Raw genomic sequence first — 15,203 nt, 5'->3', positions numbered from 1 at the left:
TTCCCTTCCCTTCCCTTCCCTTCCCTTCCCTTCCCTTCCCTTCCCTTCCCTTCCCTTCCCTTCCCTTCCCTTCCCTTCCCTTCCCTTCCCTTCCCTTCCCTTCCCTTCCCTTCCCTTCCCTTCCCTTCCCTTCCCTTCCGCGTGTGCATGCTGCGCCGGGAGCCTTGCCGGGTCCATTTCCGATGTGCATGGGGTACAGTCCGCATACTCGTGGGGCAAGGGGGGAGGTGCGGGGGCAAGAGGTGTATGTGTGTGTTGGCGGGACACCTCTTTCTCACTCCTTTTCATTATTCAATTTTGCTGTGAACGATTGAACTTTCTGTGAACCCACCTCACACCTGGAAAAGCCCAATGCCTCCAGTGGAACATGGGCCATAAGCTTTACTGTCTTTAAATTGACTGTGAGTTTTGCTTTTAAAAATGAGCAGTCCTGTCTCTTATGATAAGACTCTCAAAAGGTCCTTTAATATAATGTCAAGGGCATGTCAGCTGAGCTCTGAGCTTTTGGAGGAAGAAGATACAGAGGAAATGGGAAGGAAAAGGAAAGATATGTTCTCTTGATCTGGGCATGCTAAGCTGCTTGTAAAATGACCAAATAAACCAAACACCAATAATGGGTTAAAAGAAGCAGCATGTTCATATCACAGAGCATTTCTCACTTCTCAGAAACGTTTCTTACTTTTTTCAGTTTGAGAGACGCATGTTTCGAGGATAAATTTTCCTCCAAATGGTTATTTACATTTACGAAACAAGGAGAAGGAAATACTGAATACTCATCCTAAACATGAGTGGGCATTTCTGAACTACAAAGCTGGTTTTGGCCAGCTGGGATTGTACAGCAGTATTTCTAAAAGGATTGTTTGCTTTGCTTGAGATAAGATGACAAATGCAAAACATTCTTGGTTATTCATCAGTGTAACCTCCTGTAATTTATAGGTTAATTCTGACAAAGTGCTTCATGTAACATTCTCACTGACAATAGTTATTAATTGTTGACAACAGTCATAAATATTTTTGGCAGTATAAAAATGCACACATAATTCTGCACTGCAGAACAGGTAGGTGAGAAATGAGAATGAAGCCCAGATAAGATAAGACAGTGGCCAATATGTAATAATATTATCAAAACCACTTCAAAGAAGGAGGTTTCTGAACACTGCTGATGAATAAAAAAGATTACACAAAAACATGTGTTTATCTGAAGGTTAATGACAAGACGCAATATCCTGGGTTTTACTGAAGTCAAAGAGTTCTGACCAGTCAATGAGATCAGTATTTTATGCAACGATTGCATTTTGTGACGCTGTCACAGCTGATACCATTTCATGACGATGCAAATTTCCTGCACAACTGCCTCATTCATTTTGATGGTTTCTGTTACCCCAGAGTTTGTACTAGCCAAAAATTAAGATCCTATTACATTAGACGCTGGCTCCAAGGACCTTATAATCAAAGCAAGAGATAGATGTAGGATAAAAGGATGTAAGGGAGTATAAAGAAACAGCAAACCAAAATTGATTGGTATAACAGGTGGTTGCATTAACACACCAGCAGTCTGGCTGATTTCAAGCTGTTCATAGCTAGAGTTTTAGATAGGAATACGAGAGAGGACAATGAAGAATTTTTTCAGATGTTTATAGGAAATTCTCCCCATGTGTGAGTGCAAAGCATGGAAGGGAACCCAAAGGGACTTGTTTGAAAATGTAACAGGTGGGTGAAGGATGCCCGCAACCAGAGCCAGCAGATGCAGGCATCAGCTGCTAGGAACTGAGCAAACAACTGCAGGTTGGGTAGGCAGAGAGGCCGTAGAGAAACTAAAGCGAAAGCAAGCAGTTTGTGCTTCCTGTAGTAAAGGAAATAAGAAATCACAGCAGTACATAGAGTGGGGTGACACGGTTATAAAGGCTTACTTTGCCTTGAACTAAAGATCTATGGTCTAAATTTTCACCATTATGACACCTTATTTGTACTGCTCCAGCAGCTGAAAATGTCTGTTAGGTTGTGTTCTTCTTACTAGAGGACTAACAAGTGAGACAGGACAAGAAAGGGGCCAGAGAGCTACTGTTCTCCAGGGGTGCTTAGGGCCATGGGTAACTAGGTCCAAATTAAAACAACCGGAGGAAGGTTTGTTTGCACAGTCCTCAGAATTGTCCTGCTGCAGAAATGGCATAAGACACCTTTCAGTTCACTGGATCTGACACTGAGCTCAGGTTGCCTGTATTAAATAATCAAATAATTAAATAATATGTATTGCATAAACTATGCTTTTTCCAACTCAGACTCCTGAATCAAGGTTTTCCTTTCAGAAATTAACATTAAGGAAAAGAAAGGGACATTAAAGGAAAAACTAATACTTGAAATCTTAGGTTGCAAAACACTAGGGTTAAGTTGAACAGTGTGTCATGTCTCCTATTGTGATTTACCTGGAAATATGCTGAAAACTTTTGACCCTGTTCTATCCTTTTACGTGAGTGGAACTCAGCAGAGGCCCAAGTTCATAAGGAAGTAGATGAAGACAGCATCACCATGGAAACCTTAACCTGAATTCCTAAAATTTGGGCATCTTAAAATCATGCACATTCATTTCTCCTATACCTGCCTCCCTATAATGCTTTGCATTTGACACACATTAGCTTCTTCTTAAAAGAATTGTTCTTATTGTTCACTATCTCCATTCAGCCAGATAATTTACCAACGTACCTAACTTTAAGCATGTGAATCCCACCCACAGGATTAAAGAGACAAATGAAGTTAAGCATGGGCTGAAGTGTTCAGATCATTGCGTGCTCTTCATTTATGTATAAGCAGGTCAGGGAAAGTGGAGTAGACAAGAATGAAGAAATGGAAAGCCTAGACAATGTCTACATAAAAAATGCATAGAAATGGGAAAACAGCTTCTCAGTTCATTGTTCTCATTGGAGTTGAGCTGGATTAAGATAGAAAGAGTTTTTTAAAAAGTAGCCGAAAGAAGACAACTGAAGGTGTGACTGACTTCTCAAATTATCTGGAGCATGTGGAAACAAATATCCAGTTTATTTTACATCATATCCAATCTGTTCTTTTAAAAACAGGCCACAGCTCCTAAATTGCAAAAAAAAAAAAACAAAAAAAAAAACAACAAAACCAAACAAAAACAAACACCAGAAAAATATTGCTATATAACTTCAGGTTGAATGTGTTGTTGATTTCTGGATTTTTTTTCTGTTTGTTATGATTGTAGTGGTATCATCTACTCCACAGGCTGTATTCAGCATCTCCCAGATTTCTTTTTTCCAGAAATTGAGGTATATTTCTGAAATCCACAATTCCAATTCAATTATATGACATACTGTAGAAATGATCAAACCAAGGAGCATGCTGAACCACTAACACTAACATAGCAAGAATGACTGTATCCATAACAAAGGCTTTTGCACAAAGAAAAAAACACCCAGAAAATACTAATTTAAAAAGTATTCACAGATGTTTTTTAAATGATCACATACTTTCTTATCTATATTTAAAATATAATGGTTGCATCACTATCACTATGAGTAGTGACTATATATTTATACACACATATGTATGTGGCTTTAATTCTCATTTATTCTATAGTGGTGAATAAATTCTTGTTATAAATGAGATTTCTCTCACAGAGAGAAAGAATGAAAGACAAAAGCCAAATAGTCAAATATGCCAACTATCTTCATATGCAAGAGAGATACCTGATGATTCACTTACGGCTATGCCCCTAAACAGTAATAGTTTCTTCCCTTATAAAGACAAATACCTAAATGTATTTGAGAGTTATGCATTCCCTGGATGTTGGTCAGTTTGTCTGTCTGCAGGGGCAGAGTTATTGTTTCCATGATTTGTGATTTCAGTACAGTAGAAGTCTGCCTTCCCATTAAAACTCTGCATTTATAGTTTGACTACAGAAATTTGCTCCAAGTTGGCACTTGAAATATTTCATTTCAATTACTTTTTTTTTACCCAGGATGTGAAGGAAAAGAAAATGGGCCAGTCAGTATGGAACTCTCCGCGAGCAAGAACATCATTTTAGACTGTTGGTGGCCTAAAATTTTAAAACACTGAATTTTGCATCTACTTATTACTGCTGCCAAGTTTCCTTTGGAAAGAACAATCAAACTATTCTTTTTTTTTTTTTCTTTCCCCCCCAAAAGAACACTAAAAAAATAGCATTATTGTTTAGCATGAAGACAAAATGCAGATGTTATCCTACTTTATTTTAACATGTGCATTGCATTTTCATCAAACTGACCATATTTCTGGCTGGCTCCTGCTCCTGATGAAAGGAATCACAGCACTGTCAGTAAGCTCAGTGGAAGGTGGAGAGAGTTCTGTACCTGTAGATGAGGGAGGTTGTACCAGGTGTGGGAGCTTCTTGCCTTGCATGGAACCAGAACAATTCACTCCAGCTGAAAAGTCTTTCAGTAGGTTTTCTTTATCATTCAGACACTCCAGAAGCATAAACCAATCTGGAAGATGGTCTGTACAAAGGGGACTTGTAGTTCCTGGTATATATTTAAGAGGATCTGTTGAACATAGACTGACTTAAGCATACACTTAAATGTTTAGCAGATATAAGACTTTAGTTCGCCTGCAGGGAATAATCTTTATTACTTTTTGAGATGAAAGCAGTCATATTCTAAACTGAATACTTGATACAAACAACAAAAAGAATTATTTACTATTTGTTATTCTGATAGGTCCTAAACAGGTAAATAAATATTTTATTTTGTGCTGAGACTCTGAGTGTTTTTCCAGATGACCAGAGGTTTTTTGACTCACTGATGGCAGGCAGATTTTCAGGTTCAGAGACTCACTTCTAAATATCCTTGAGTGTTTCTAAACACTATTCCCCATTTTGAAAGTGTTCCTGCAGGCCTAGAACCAGATGAATGGAAACACTGATCACAGGGACTGGGATGGAATTTAAACTACTTCAGTCAGTGGGAATTGTAGCACCACCTGAGCTGAAATGGCCAAACAGCACACTGCCAGGTCAAGGTGTCCACTCAGATTAGACATGTTTTAATGCTGTCTCACTTCAAATAGCAGAGTCTGTCCCCGTCCCCCCATCCCCCCGCATGAGAGATTTGGTGGGACACAGGGTTGGGCTGTGGCAATGCTGTTGCTTCTAGTTCTGGGTCAGAGTGACTTGCAGCCAGCTAGACATTCCTGTCCCCACAACCCCTTGCATGGAACAGCACCATCATTAGAAGTTTCCATCCCCCTTTTGCAAAGATTATTGTGTTTCTCTGTGGAGGTAACAGGCAAACCTACTACCTAGGCTCGCTCTTTTTGCCTGTTGACATTTTTCTCTAGTTGGATGTCTTTGTTTTCATGAATGGATTCTGTGCCCTCTACACCTGCACTTAGAAAACTTAATCCTTGTCCTGAAATACTGCTTTGAGGAGGAGTTACAATTACAGATACTGTCTCTGCTCAGTTCATCCATTAGAGATTTCAGCTTTTTCTCACTTGTATGGAGTTGAAACAATGAGTTTATCTAATAGAATGGTCCTTTTTAGACATTACTAATTTCAGATTCCTGGGTATTCTCATGGAGTCACATGTTTATGCACTTTTAGTGTAAAACACAGACTTTTCTGGTTTACCACCTGACAAGAGTAGATAGAAGTGAAGCTATTAATTTCATCTTGATGGTTTAGTCTTCCAAGTAGAGGATTATTTGAATAGATATGATATGCTTGCATTTTCACTGTGTAATATTCAAATTTGGAATAATTTCCCTTCTGCTATTTCATCAGATGTGTATGGATGACACAGAACACTGGAGGGCTTTCCACAGAGTATATGCAGTTTGGGCTGCTTCTTTGTCATGAACAACAACTAGGGATCAAGCAGTGCTTATATTCAACAGGTTTTCTCTATTATTTTCTTCAGCCTCTGTCCAGAAAGATTTTCTGCAAACATTTTTCATTTTCTCAGGGGAATTACACTCACCATTGATTTGCCTCCTCCAAACAGAAGAAAGATTTCTTACCTTCAATATATAAAATAAAAATAGTTCATTTTCTTCTGCATGATGGAAAATAACACATCTTCAGCTCTCCGCAGATATAACTAAAACTGAATCTTTTTTTCAGGCTACCAGTAAGAAAGCCCACTTTTTCCAGGAGAAAGTGAAAGAGGCCAAGTCTTTTGTTCCAGAAAATATGAAATAGGGATGGATCCAAACCACAGATCTTGAATCTAAATTGAGATTTCAACCTCCTTACTGAAATTTCTGGGTGTTTTGATCTGAGGTTTTATTTCAAGCCCATATTTAATATAAAGTAAATTAAACCAGGCTCAAAATAAACATTATCCTTTTCTGGGAGGTCTTTGGTTCTTTATTCCTGAGTTCAACAGACCAAAAGACAGATTTTCAAATATGCGCATTGAACATAAGCAGGCACAGCTGCAGTGTGAGTGGCAAAGACTCCACAGACAAATGGACACCACTGCATCACCTTGCAATCACACTAGTGCTGTCCAGAGGGATTCTGCCCCTGCTAGGTCTCCAGCAAATCTCCACTGAAAGAGGGACTGAGGCACTCACAGCCCAGAGTCTCTACATAGCTTGTGTGCTTTGTAGTATCTTTCTTTGGATTTTTTACCAATCATCCAAAAGTGGTTCTTCTCCTACCTATTATTGGATGACATGTTCAATTCCTGTCTCCTCTGCTAGTCTTGACATGAAACATCATGTGTCATAGGAGAATATGAGTAAGTCTGCAACCAAAAGTAACCCCAGAAGCAATGGGAATTGGTTGCAAATACTGGTCTCTGTAGGTTTTTAAGTGAGATTTTGGATCTTTTAGCATTTTATGATTTTTCTGATGAATAATTAGAACAGAAGTCCAACAGTAAAACATCTGTTTCAACAAGTGCCGGCTGAAGGCCTTTCTCTGGCTCCCAGGGCATTTTGGAGGGCTTATTAACTTAGCTCATCCTTCATTAAAAGTTTCAGCCTTATTCTTGGTGTGAGTTGTGAACACTTCAACAATTGATCATTCTTTACAAGGAACTTATCTTCAGTGATATATTTCATTTCCACTCCTGATTTACTGTATTTTCAGCATAAGTGTGTTTGCTTTAACTTACTGCAGGTTTGACATAGGTAGAAAATGTAACTATATTTAGAGTCCAAGAGGTTGGCAAAAACTGACTGAGGATAATCAATGCTGAAGTAGAAAGGAGTAAGTCCTCACCATGACAGTATTAGTTAGTCATGGGTAAACTGCAGTCCCAGGTAGCTCAACAGTACAAGTCAAGTTTAACTGGTACAACATATTGACATGAAGATGATGTCTTTCAGTATAGCTAAGAACAGACAGAAAGTGGCAAGACAACAGAGCCTCCAATGGCTTTATTCCAGTTAGCTGTACTACAAAATAGAAGTATTCAAAATTAAAAGACAAACAGGAACAAACACAGGAAATTCCTTTTGAGTATCATTTGTATTCACATCCTTTTGCTGGTACAAAGAGCTAGTATAGTTTCTCCCATGTACTTTTCACTACTGCTGATCACAACACTGAGACTTCCAAATTTTTACAGGAAATTATTGTAGCTTCCAAAAAAATATTCCCAAGTGCCTACCTATTCTATCAAAAAACAATGATCAGAGTGAATCACATAATGTCTCACTGACTTCCTAACCTTTCTAGAGGTCTCCACATTGAGAAGCCTGGCTAAAGCAACTTGTCATGAGCAGAATTCCCGAGCCCCAGGTACTGCTAACATGCTCTCTCTAAAGCAGGTTTCCATTGCTTCCAGTGAATTAGAATTCTCTGCAGACTCAGAAGAGAGTGGAAGACTTTTCTCATAATTTTCAAAGCTTTGCATGACATTAAATTGCCTGACACTCTGGCTAAAATTCATCCATTGGTTTTAATAGCAAAAAGACTGCTGTCATAAATAAATAACCATACTGTTTTTTCGGGAAAACCTTTTCTCTGTGAATGTAACACACTGCCATCCAAAAAACTCCAACCAGTATTAATCCTTTGCTACTGCCCAAGTGCTTTTCTTTCCAGGTTTTTAACATGTTCAGGCATACTGCTGCATTCAGTTTCACAGCTTGCTTATCTTGTAGTCATATGGATTATAAAACTTTGGCATGACCTTCTCAAGCTCACACCCAACTCCTCTGAGTTAGAATAGAATAGAATAATTTCAGTTGGTTCTCTTTTGAGTTCTTTAACTACAGGACACCTTATTCCTTGTGTATATGTATAAATATTGTAGATGTACGGTGAGAGAAAATACATACAGAGCATGCATACAGACCATGACACAATAAAATATTATCACAGAATCATAGAATATGTCCAGCAGGAAGGGACCCTTAAGGATTATTGAGTCCAACTCCCTGCTCCTGGCAGGACTACCTAAAACTAAACCAGATGACTAAAAGCATTGTCCAGACACCCCTTGAACTCTGACAGACTTGGTGCCATGAACACTTCCCTGAGGAGCCTGTTCCAGTGACTGACCATATTCTCAGTGAAGAACCTTTTCCTAATGTCCAACCTGAACTTCCCTTGGTGCAGCTTCATTTTGTTTCCTTGTGTCCTGTCACTGGTCACCAGAGAGAGGACATCAGCACCTCCCCCTCCACTGCCTGCCTTGAGGAAGTTATAAACTGTGATGAGGTCACTCCTCAGCCGTGTCTTCTCCAAGATGAAGAAACCAAGTGACCTCAGCTGCTCCTTATAAGTCTTGCCATCGGGACCTTTCACAATTTTGGTTGCCCTCCTCTGGACACACTCTAATCATTTGATGTCCTTCTTCTATTGAGGTGACCAAAACTGCACACAGTACTTGAGGTGGGGCTGCACCAGTGCAGTGCAGAGTGGGACAATCACCTCCCTCAACCATCTGGCTATGCTGTGCTGGATGCACCCCAGGACATGGTTGGCCCTTTTGGCTGCCAGGGCACACTGTTGGCTCATATTCAATCAAGTCAGACCCCCAGATCTCTTTCCATGAGACTGCTCTCCAGCCTCTTGCCCCTCAATATTTACATATAACCAGGACTACCCCATCCTAGGCACAGAATCTGGCACATGGTCTTGTTAGATTTCATATGGTTGGTGATTGCCCAGTATTCTAGTCTACCTGATCTCTCTGTAAGGCCTTCTACCCTCAAGGGAGTCCACAGCTCCTCCTTGTTTAGTATCATCAGCAAATTAACTTATAAGTACTCCTGAATCCAGACCTTTACTCAAGGTAGTCCCTCAGATACTTCAACAACTATGGAATACAGTAGTCACCCCTTGTTCTTGAGAAGGCAGGACCTTAGGGTTTGCAGATTAGCTCATTCACTATTATTTGGATTTCAATTGGTTAATACCTTAGGTAATATATATGTATATGGCACTGCGTAAAGGTGGTTTGGAAGGGGGTGTGTCCTGTCCTTGAAAAATAGTAAGGAACAGCAGAACTGCCTGAACTGGTGGGTTCTAACGCTGAGTGAATCTGTAATTTGCTTGTTGTTCCTTTGGTGATATGCAAGGCTACTATAACTTGTTCATTGCATTCCCTTCTGGTTAGCAAAAACTGTACAATGGAAATAGAAAGCCTTCTTCAATTGAAATCAGTAGTAAAAAATCCACTGACTCTAACAGGAGCAGAATTAGAGCATTCTTGAAAAAATGGGTGACCTATTCTTTCAGTTTTGAAGGTAAATTATCAAACATTTAGCTTTTTTTAATTAGTTAACATACACTTGTTACAAGTTGAAATGATCTTTGATGGTATCTTCCAGATCCTTTCTGTAAGCTCTCTAGAACTCATAAGTTCTTCATACAGAATTTTCCTTTCAATCCTATTCAATCATTTCAGAGAGAAATTATATTATTAATCTGCTTCATCAAGTATGACTGAATAGAACTTAATTACAGCAATGTCTTCAAAAATATATTTTTTTTTAGGTTTATGCATTAATGTTGAGAAATACAAAATACTACGTGTGAAAATCTGAAGCATGCCTTCAGTTGAAGGTAATCTGCAATGACAGGACTGGGAGTGAAACTCCAAAACTTCACAGAAAGCCTGAGCGAAAAATTACAAGGCAGATATGATAGTTCTGAGCTGAAATCTCCTCTGACTGTGGGAAAGGGGCAGGGGGAGCCCTACCCATCATTTTTTTGGATTTTTATTCCAATGGATGATCTCTAGCAGCAATTACCGGTTGTACGTCCTGGACTGTCCTGAGCCATTCAGCACCATGGTCCACATGACCCAGTCCTCTCCATAATCAGATCGGCATTAAATTCACATCCCATGCTTAGTGTTGATGTAAATAATATACAAAATTGAACCATATTCATTGTGGGGAACTGATTCATGGACTAACTCAGAGTAAAAATACATCTCAAGGCAGATGGTTAGCTATATGCATGAACTACTCTAGTTGGAGGGAGATAAACTAGTCACCTCCTCAACTGAGATACTGAAGCTGCAAAATTTTGGAGGGTAAATGAGATATACCTGCAATATATTACACGGGCTCTGAATGCTGTATAGAAGCTGCTTAAATATTTTTTCCATTTCTTATGTAAAAGCTAGCTCTGTTCTGTAATTTAAATCAAGGTCAAACAGAACCTTTTGCTAGATATACTATCTCAGTGCAAAAAGGATGTGGAAAAAAACAGTTTTAAAGGTATAAAATTACTTCCCCATAGGGGTGTAAGGTTAGCTTTACTGAAAATAAGTAGCATAGTTTTCTTAATAAAGGAGTTTATGAGGTATCGAAGAAATCTTTTGACAGTATTACAAACACCTGAAGAAGGCCTTATTGCTTTCATACAACTACTGCAGTGCCTACCACAACTGCTCCATCAGGGACTATTCACTGTTTTCCTCATTAAACTTTTTTGTCGGAGGAAATTGAGACATCAGAGAGCATCATCGGTCTTTGAGACAGGTCACTAAAAAGCATTAACATCTATTCATATCGGTTGGTAGGGTTGTTTCTGTTTTTGTTAGTTTTTGTCTAATGCTCGATGGAACAATTAGTAGACAGGTTTGCGAAAGGGAACTACATGAAAAAGTACAGATACCTTCATGTTACCTCCTGCCAAGTGGGCTATCTAGAACCTGGAACCGGTTTTCCTGCATGGTCAGTGTAGCCACACCAACAGATATATTCATATTTACACCTGCACCTATGCAGGTGACTGAATTGCATTCTTGCCCAGAGTTCCACTGTCTTGAGGACAAATATCCATGTCTGAACCCTCAGTGTTTCAGATGGTAGAATCAGGGCAGTAAGTACCTCAGCTGTGCTTGAAAGTAGATTATTTGGATTACCGACTACAATCTTGCTAAACTTTTCGGGGGGGGGGGGGGGGGGGGGGGGGACGGGGCGGAACCAATTAAAAAGGCATCTTCTGTTTGCAACACTGTGGGGTTTTTTGTTTTGTTTTGTTTACCCAAGCAGCTTAAAAGTAGGAATTTTTTTTTAATGAGTAATCATCCTCAGTCTCACTTCTCATTCCATTTTCTTATTCTTAGATAAGTGTGTTTATGGTTGAGTTATAACTTCCTGAAACATAAGGTTTGTGATAAAAATGCTGACAACTGTAACCATTGCCTAACATACTGTTGAGGTCATCACTACAGCAACACAGCAGGATGTAAACTTGAGACGTTAAATGATGAAATAATTGGTTGTTGATTTTTTTTCTTTTCTTTGCAGTTTCTGCTTTGTGGCATATGTGGAATATTGTGCGCCAAAAAAAAATCTGGACTTGTTGTAAGTTTCTCCACTGCATATACGATATATAAGTATTTGAAAGGCATACTTAACTAACTTGAACTCCTTACTGACGGCTTTCTGTGTCCAAGTGTTTCTGATAAAAAGTCAGTAAAAATTGCAAGTCAGCAGTCCAAAAATGCAATAAGCACTTTGGGTTAATCGTGCAAAACAAGGCAATTCTGAAATGGCCTATTTAGGACATGCCTATTTAAGCCATACATCCCTATTTGTCCCTGTTGGATGGAAGCTTGGATGGAAGCCCTCTTGACACAAATTTATTCCAAGTCAATAAAAAGTTCTCCAATCACTGGATTGTATCTTCTATCCTTCAAAAACAAACATTGGGCTGACGCCTTGATGAGGCTGCTGACCAAGTCTGATTCTCAATATCATAGCTTTTCACTTTTAATAAGTTCTTTTTGCAATCAGAATCATGTATGAGCCTGTTTTAAAGTGATGGCCGATGTTTTCTATCTCTTCTAAGAATCAGAAGTACAGTAATTTTTCTGACTGCAGCAGAACGGTGCTATTACTACTCAAGTCACAATTTATGTTTAATACATGATCCTATTGTAAGTGATAATGTTTGTCTTAATTTTCTGTCAGCTTGATTATTCTGCCTTATACAGACGGAAGTCATGTAGAACCAGTATAACCGTGACAGGAATCAAGATCTCTCTCAGATTATTTTTGAATATCAATGATTTATATTAAACCCTGTTACAATGACAGTTCTTAAAACATGTGGACCATAACCAGTTTCTAAAAGCTTTCTGTTCTTGTGGTCTCATGGAATAGTCACTTCCCAGTGGACTGCAGCATACAGCCTGAATGCCACATTCCTGAATAAATTCTCACCCCAGTTGTGTACAGAAGTAGTCTGTAAGGCTCCATAAACTCCTCCTACCACAGTACATAAGTAATACACAAAGCCATGTTAAGTAACATCAAAGGCCCATCTTAGATCAACATCTGACAGGCCAGCAGTATCAAGGGAAGTAAATAAGACAACAGTTTAGCAGTGTCTCCATAATAAGGTCTTTTGCCCTCGAGTCATTTGTAGCTCAAGGACATCTTGAACCAGGGCGGCATCTTTGTGTTTAAAGTGGTAGGAGGTCTTTAAACATGTCTAATTGCAGCCTGTTTCACATTCTGCTAAACTTCCCAGAAATATAGTAGCAAAGTTAAAAACAACAAACAAAAACGTAGTCACCACACTGACCTGCTGTAGAGTTGCATCACAGATTTCTTTGTTATTTCTCATGCTTCTTTGTCCAGCACATTCACCTTGAACACATCTAAGTCCCCACAAAAGCTATAGAAAGCCTCCAGACTGCTGTCTGACCAAGCAAATTGGAATTGAACAGGAGGCAGAGTCAGAGGGCACGCAAAGCAAGAGAGTCACTCTGAATACTCAGTCACCACTGAAGAGTGGTGAGAAACTGCACGACAGAAAATTATGACACATTCTGATGTTACTGTTTTGAATGAAATGCTGGAAAACAGATTTGTGCCCTAGTAGTCCTTGCACTGACTAGCTTTTAACATCACCAGCTCATCTTACCCAACTTTATCTTACACGTAACATCAATCTCAACTCTTGTGCACAAAAGGTATTGTACTCCCTTGGAGCTCTGTGGGAACTGAGGGAGTTTAAAACGAATGTCTGTGCTGTCCATGATGCTATCGAAGCATTGAATTACGTTTAGTCTCACTTTTTATATGAATGAATCTGTCTTTGAACAATGTTACTGTGACATAACCTCTTTTGTCTTTCCTGACAGATGATTCTTTTTTCTGCCTGTTGCATCTGTGGACTAATTGGAGGAATCTTAAATTTTCAATTTCTTCGTGCTCTGACAAAGAAGTCGTCTGCTCTCTATTCTTTGCACCTTGCCTCCATGTCTCTTGCATGCATTGGAATCGGTGGTTGCACCCTTTCTTCATGGCTCACTTGTCGGCTAGCCAGCTATGAACAAAGGCGAATGTTTTCAGAAAGAGAACATTCACTGCATCACTCCCATGAAATGGCAGAAAAAGTGAGTTGTGTGTCCTCCCTTATTTGTTCTGCTTCTCCTAAAATGCTACTGTGTGTGTTAACATTTACAATTGGCAAGAGATGTATTCAGTTTCAGTTTTATATGAGAAAGACCTTCTGGGAAATGAAATGCTGCTATTCTGTGCAAGCTTTATTATGTTGCATTATATGGAGCTATTTTTAGGTACTGTGTATTTGCAGTACATCCATTTCAATGAAGTACATCCATTTTCAACATAATTCCATTGTATAGCTATTCAAGGGCTTAGCTGCTAAATATAGCACTTCATAAATAATTGGAAGCCTTATTAATATGGATTATCATGTATTGTACTGTGAAAAAGTACAGAATGCTTTCTGTAACCACATCATTGCATGCTTCCAGGATTTAATCAATTTCGTCTCCCAAGTACTCAGCTTATAAAGTAGGTTATTTAAACACAAAAGCCACAGTTCACAAACCTAGATGACTAAACCTAAGCACCTAAGGGCATATTTAGACACCTAAATGAAACTGGTCTGATTTGCAGCAGCACTGAGCATTTACTGCCTTTCTCCGTTAAAAGGGAGCTTACCAAGGTGTCTGGGTCTGTGCTTACATACTGACACTTAAGCTCCTGAAGTTGAGCATGTAAGGCCAAAAGAATAAATTGAATAGAATTCTTAAAATCAGCTCCCTGGATTTACAGATCTGATTAATATTTGAGGAGTAAAATGTTCATTGACACCCTGTCTTTATGTTTGGACACTGTATCCAATGCCTTTCATTTGAGAAATTAGTAGACAAAAGGACAAAAGCCAAGTGGACTTCCCATCTAAGCCTCCACGTGCAAGTTTGCATTACGCTGAAATTCAACAGTCTACATCATATCTACTGAGACCTCTGAACAGAAGGGTGAGGATTAATTCACTCAGGCTGTAGGATGTTTTGGGATTCCCTGACAAAACAAGACATAGCAGTTAATTGTCCATTAAGTTAAAATTCCTTGTCACTGTTCTTTGGTTTCTTAACCAATGTGAAAGTCCAAGTAAAAATGCAGAATGAATTCACCTTAGAAGATGTTTGAAATATGTTTTATAAAGTTAAATAGTACAGGTTACAACTGTAACATAAAGCAGGGTGATAATATCAAAAGAAGAGATACGTTTTCCCCTCTCATTTTAAAATTAAGCAGAAATCTGATGAGCTTTGTAAGCTATGTGAGCTATGTGTGCTATGTAAGAACGACCATGGTCTTGCAGATGGTAGGCTAGATCTTGCCTTTCAAAGCTCTTGCCTCAACAAGGACAAAGATAAAGCTCATTTGAGAGGAAAAGAGAGAGGGAAAATAAAAAGAAATGGCCTAGGAAGAAAAACTTTTCAAAATTCAAACACCTGCCAGCTCTATA

General features: G+C 39.0%; 1 protein-coding gene across 6 annotated transcripts in view; it reads left to right on the top strand.

Annotated features, from left to right (window-relative positions):
• Positions 1–15,203, top strand: part of TMEM196 (transmembrane protein 196) — a 36,947-nt gene that overhangs the window by 14,580 nt on the left and 7,164 nt on the right. For all 6 annotated transcript variants that reach the window (XR_013927751.1, XM_080385203.1, XM_080385201.1 and 3 more), the window contains exons 2-3: positions 11,717–11,773; positions 13,561–13,815. Coding sequence is in view for 5 of the 6 variants with exons in the window: in XM_080385203.1 (XP_080241329.1) it covers positions 11,717–11,773; positions 13,561–13,815 (312 nt within the window). In the remaining variant the exon portion in view is untranslated. The remainder of the gene's footprint in view (positions 1–11,716; positions 11,774–13,560; positions 13,816–15,203) is intronic.

The sequence above is a fragment of the Falco punctatus genome (assembly GCF_963210335.1).
Source record: "Falco punctatus genome assembly, chromosome: 4".
Classification (NCBI taxonomy): Eukaryota; Metazoa; Chordata; class Aves; order Falconiformes; family Falconidae; genus Falco; species Falco punctatus.
This window is presented reverse-complemented; position numbering and strand designations above follow the sequence as displayed.